Here is a 6,000-nt window from a genome sequence, read left to right on the forward strand (position 1 = left end):
AATATGTAAGCCACTATGATCAAAATAAAAATTATGTTAAAAAAAAAAAAGATTTGGGGGAATGGGGAATATCTTGAATCTTTTACCTCCTTTTAAAGCTTAAATTCTTTCAGTTTTCCTTACTTAGAATTCTGTTCTCTGCTAGCTAATCTGATAAAACAATTTGTGTTAAGATTTTTAACAGATGATTATGTGCTTTCTATGCTTTTCAGATAATATCTTAGTTAATAGGGTTTTTTTTTCAATTCAAAGGATTTAGTTAATCTAAAAATTTTGAAAAGAATAAAAGCCATTTTTTTAAAAAAAAAAGTAGGTAATACTTTATTAATTCCCATATATCTGAATCATTCAGAGATTTGATCTTATTTAATTGTCTCTTGTAAAAATTAATGTGCCTTTCAACAGTTCCTACTACTATAGAGCCTATACATCTGTAATTATGTCTCATCCTAAGATTCTCAGCCTTCTTAATGTCATTCTTCATAAGTAATTACAGAAATGTGAATATAAACCTAAAAGAATAAAGCATTTATTATAGTAATGAGATGTCACTTATAAAATGTTAATGAATATGTCAGGCTCTATTAAGAATTCTTACCAAGTTAGTTCTTTGACACTACTTCCACAGAATAATTGGTATTTTATCCACACTTTGCAGAGGAGGTGTGCATGAATACTTGTACTAACATATGTGAGTCTTAGTTCGCTGGCCCATTTTCTCAACTCCCATCACATTATAATATTTGTGCTTTACAAGGTACTTAAACTGGATCATTTCTTTTTTTAATTCAAAAAATAGACTTATCATCTTAAGTTTCAGTTGAATAGCTGAATTTTCAACATTCCCACATGCATTAAAGCATATCAATTATACTCACATTTTCTCTTAAATGTGCTTCTTTCTGCTTCTTCCTCCTCTATGTTCCTAGATAAATTTATTTTGCTTACATTTTAGGGAAAGAAATTAAAACTTACTTTTCATATTTTATCTTTTCTGGTCCAAATTATTTACTTTAGTATATTGGTCTGAAGTATATGTATAATCCTACAAAAGTGTACACATATATACACATATCCAAAGTATAGGGCCTTAGAAAACAAATATAATTATATTTATATAATATAATATAAATATTAAAAATTACATATATATCTATAAGTAAACCTTATGCCTACTAAAGAATCCTTACTTTTATTTTAGAGTCGTTGATAGTATTGAATGTTTTTATTCTAAAATGCTTGAAAACTTTAATCTGCTCCTATATATATGATGAAAAAATTTTTCTTTGCATTAATTGGAGTTATTCGATGAAAACCACTGTGAAGGAAGGAGTCACTAATTCAAGTGCACATTTTGGTAGGAAGAGCTTTGCACTTACAGACAGAAGATATACATTCTAGTTACAATGCCATGCCATTAACTAGAAATTTCTACCTTTCTAGAGGGGGACCGACAGAAGGCCAGCTAATATGCCATTTTCTTAGTGCATATTGCTGTTTAAAATCCTCCCAAGGAATATTTCACCAGAAGGCCCCCTGGGAAGCTTCCCCACAGTGTGGATAGTTGGACAATTCCTAAGAAATATTTTTGAGATTCTTGTTATGGTACTAATATTATGCTTCTTTCACAACTAACATCTAATTGGCCTATTCTCTCTATGTGTATTACAGGCAAATATAGCCTTGATTGAATTTATCTTTACATGGAAGATCTCAGCACCAAAATAAAGACACTTAGAAACATTATTTCTCTATCTTAAAATGTCTTTCATTTTCTGCTTCTTGAGACAACTCTAAAAGGACTTTGAGTACTTGTTAACTTTTATTTACAATGAAAAAGGTTAGGCTAGGATGTATATTTGGGCTATTGAGCTTTTCCCAGAAAAAGAATTACGTATTTTTTTAGATATAGTTTGTCTCCTTCATTTTGACCTTTAAACAATGAAATCTCTCCTTTTAGACATAGGAACTTGATAGAGAAACTCCACTCCTCACTAATTTCCTATTCTACATCTGAGTCTAGGAACTGCTTTGAGATGTTGAAGTTAACATTCTCCTTTTTTAACTCAGGACTCTTAGTTAATGTAGTTTCTTTCACCAGAGCTGCTTATTCCCCTAGTCAGATGAATTTTTATGTATATCAAACAAGGCAATATTGAGTACTAGAAATATACACAATGTTTGTGTACTAGAAAATATCTATGCTTTGTTTGTGAAAATTCTTCTCATACCTGTGACTAGCAATTTACCTGATATATAACTGTCAACCACATTACAAACTATAATGCTGTTTCTCCCACATACATTGTGTGGCCTCTTTTTTCTTCATGTCCCCCATCTCCATAAGGAACTCAAAGCTGATCTCTAACACCACTGGACTCCAAAAGCTAGCCCATGGCATTACATTTTTTTCACAAGAATTATATAATGTGCACAAGTTATATTACTCCTCTAAAACTTGAATATAATGGCCATTAAAATAAATTGCCTACTACACAGTGTTATTCTAAAGGACTTGACTATATAAGCTACAGAGAACTATGGAGACAAAAGCATTATGGAAACAAACAAATCCTGTGGAATCAATAAAAGAAAACTAAAGCATTTTCTGTTTCCAAATTAAGGCTAGCCATAACTGATACTTATGTAAGATTTGAAAATTAGAAAAGAAACACCAGTCATTTCCCTTGTTCATGATACGGGCAAGCCACCTGGCACTGTGGCAGCTCATATTTTGATCTGCTGATTTCCTGAGTCATTTAATGGCAGAAAAAAACACAATTGCTACTCCTTTTGCTAGTTAGATTCACCTTCTCCCTCAGAATCACCATCTCTTTTAGTAGTAATGTATGCAATTTAGTGGAAAGGGGACCAACTTCTCCAGAAATTCATACAGGAAGTGTAGACTTGGAGACAAATAGAGGCTTCAGTTTTTCCTTATGAGTTCCCTAGTCATAAAGAATTCAAGTTTGTCCCTACAAGTTCTGATTTTTTCATATTTCTTATCCTATTGTACAACTGCTGACTGATTGACTATAGAAAGTTCAGGTTCATCACCAGATGTAAAGAGTATCTTTGCATAAATTTCTCAGTCTTGTTTAATTTGTATAGCAATAAAAAAATCATTCTGCATGGTCTTCTTTTGTCACACTCTGACATAAATATGAAAAATAAGAAAGTTTTAAGGAATACTTTTATTTTCTTTACAGTTGTATCTTACAACTAAACTTCATATTCCATTTAGTTCACAGACTTGGTAACACAAACTTATGTGCAGAAAATGCAAATAAATAGTATGGTATATCCCAAAGGAGATTTCACTCCTAAAAAGGGGTAACCCTTTTTAAAAGGATTTTACCCCTAAAATCTATATATTTTAAAACATATAATCATATACATGTACATTAAATTATGTTCATTATAACTTTATCTCTACCAGGAATATATTTTAAAAGTTACCAAATCGAGTCGATAAAGTTTCATAAATATGTAGTCATCGTTTATTTTCCAAAGCATTGTGAAATTTCATACATCTATTAAATCAAGTTGAATTTTTTTCAAAGAGAAATGTCCCATGTATGCTTGAAATAAGATAGTCTTTCTGCCTGAGTACACTATCTGATTTTGTTTCAATGGAGTATAGCCTTGGTACTAATCACTAATGAGTTGAAATTAATTGGAAAAGAAGATTTTTAAGCAAGAGGAAGAACTAAAGACAGAGAAGAGCAGAAGCCTGGAGAGCACTCCACTAAACATTTACATTTTCACATCAAGTTTTAAAAAATAACTTGTTACCCACCTATCCACCTAATCTCGTATTTCCAATGCTCCAGGGACAGAGCTCAGTAAAAGACTACCATTATAAATCTAGAATTTTTGTTTGTTTGTTTTTTGGGTCACACCCGGCAGCACTCAGGGGTTACTCCTGGCTCTATGCTCAGAAATCGCTCCTGGCAGGCTCAGGGTACCATGTGGGATGCCGAGATTCAAACCACCGACCTTCTGCATTGCAAGGCAAATGCCTTACCTCCATGCCATCTCTCTGGCGCTAGATTTAGAATTTTACTTTATTTAAAAAACTTGGTTTTGAGGCTAAACTCAACTATGCTCAAGCTTACCTCTGGTAGTGCTTGTGGGACCACATGCAATGCTGGAGGTCAAGTAGGAGTTTATAAGCAAAGTAGGCACCTTAACTTCTGTATTATCTCTCCAGCTCTAAGAATGGAAGTACCCGTTCCCATACTGCAATAGCAATATCCAAATGTTTCTGGTCAGTATGAAGTTTGAAGTTTACTTCAGTCATGATTCTTGTCTCTTCTAAGCATGCATCACATTCCCACTTTGGACTCACGTTTCTACATTTTAGATGTCTGTTACTCTCTTCACAGGGCATTAGTTAATTAAGGTTAGACTTGATATAAATGCAAGACAGAAAATCAAAGACCCTTAGAATCTGGAGGATTTACTTTTTAATATCATCTAGTGATTTAAAAAAAATAGGTTCTTAGAGAGTAATTATAGTACATCAGTGAAAGTGCTTAGGTTTTTACACAATCAGTAAGATTCAATTTTCAGCACCTTGTTTTTTCTCCTTAGCATCTTCGGGAATAAACACTGAGTATTGAGCCAGAGAGATGTACTGAGCACATATGGGTGTGACCTCAAAAAAATTTACTTTTAGGGTCTAGAGACACAGTAAGAACTCTGGAGGGTGATGAGATTGCCTTCCATGTGATTAACCCTGTTTCAATCTATGGTATAAATGTGCTGCCCTGAGCAACTTGGAAGAGTAATTCCTGAGCACAGTTAGGAAGAAATTCTGAGTACTATTGGATGCAGCCTCAAAGCAAACCAAACCAAAAACCAACCAACAAAAAATAAGACCTTAATTTCTTGAAATTAAGATCCTTCAACTGTAAGATGGAAAGACAGGTTCCAACTTCACAGTTAGTACAATTATTGCATGACATAATAAAAATAAAATCGCCAAGTAAATGATGTGCTGTATAAAATTTTAGATTTGAACAAGTGGAGACCATCCATAGTATTTAAGAATATTAATGATTTTATGACTTTACCCTGGTAACAAAGTACTTCCGTGAGACGTAAGGCTGCTGATAAGGATTGGGATAGAGTGTCGATTCAGTCACACTTGTCTGACTTGAAACTGGCCTTTTGGCTGAGTCCTGGCTTGAACTTGCTTCCTCCTTGGAGGGCTGGTCAGTCTTAAGTAATTCATCTCCCTCTTGTTTCAGAGACACAGGCTGGAATCCTTCGAAATTCCCAATTGTTGACATTTCTTCTGTCTAAAACAAGAAAAGAATAACCTTCTCATTTATAAATAGTTACCCTGCACTGGGGGTTACAGTCATACACACTATTATGATCACATAATGTCGCTGACACTGACAAAGCTTCTTGAGAAGCAGAAGTAAGGAGATTGCAAGTAATAATACCATTGCCTCTCTCTAACTTCAGGGAACAAGAAGCTAACAAGGAATACCAGTATGAAATATTATCCAGCAAGTTCTTGTCAAGATTTCATAGCATTTTGCATGCAAAAACTCATGAACCTGCAATATTAATTGAAAGTTAAACCAATGGAAATGTATCTTTTTGCTTGCTTCTTGTGTAACCTTAGAATGCTAATGCATCTTAAACTGCGTATATTTTAAGTGGGGCACCAAACTTATTAAAAATAAACCTTAAGGATATAATTTAAATAAAGAAATATAAAATACTATTCACAACATTTGTCTATAGCAGAAAAAAATTCACAACTTGATATCCAGTAGCTAAATACATGCATGAGAACAACATGAATATATAATATTAATATCTATAAAACACAGGAAACTGGCTCATGTACATTTATTATGTCATACAGTGAACTTCAATTATATTAAAATGATCCTATATTTTTTATTGTGGAAGATGCCCAAAATTTGCTTTTTATTATTTAAATACCATATTTTCCAGCATATAAGACCACCCCCCAAT

At 33.1% G+C, this 6,000-nt stretch overlaps 1 protein-coding gene across 1 annotated transcript in view; it reads right to left on the reverse strand.

Moving 5' to 3' along the window:
• The window catches only part of TPRG1 (tumor protein p63 regulated 1), a 137,212-nt gene extending 131,915 nt beyond the window's left edge, over positions 1-5,297 (reverse strand). The window contains exon 1 of the mRNA XM_049775997.1: positions 5,079-5,297. Within this exon, the coding sequence (XP_049631954.1) occupies positions 5,079-5,297 (219 nt within the window). The remainder of the gene's footprint in view (positions 1-5,078) is intronic.
• Between the last annotated feature and the right edge of the window lie 703 nt (positions 5,298-6,000).

This window comes from Suncus etruscus, chromosome 6 (genome assembly GCF_024139225.1).
Source record: "Suncus etruscus isolate mSunEtr1 chromosome 6, mSunEtr1.pri.cur, whole genome shotgun sequence".
Lineage (NCBI taxonomy): Eukaryota > Metazoa > Chordata > Mammalia > Eulipotyphla > Soricidae > Suncus > Suncus etruscus.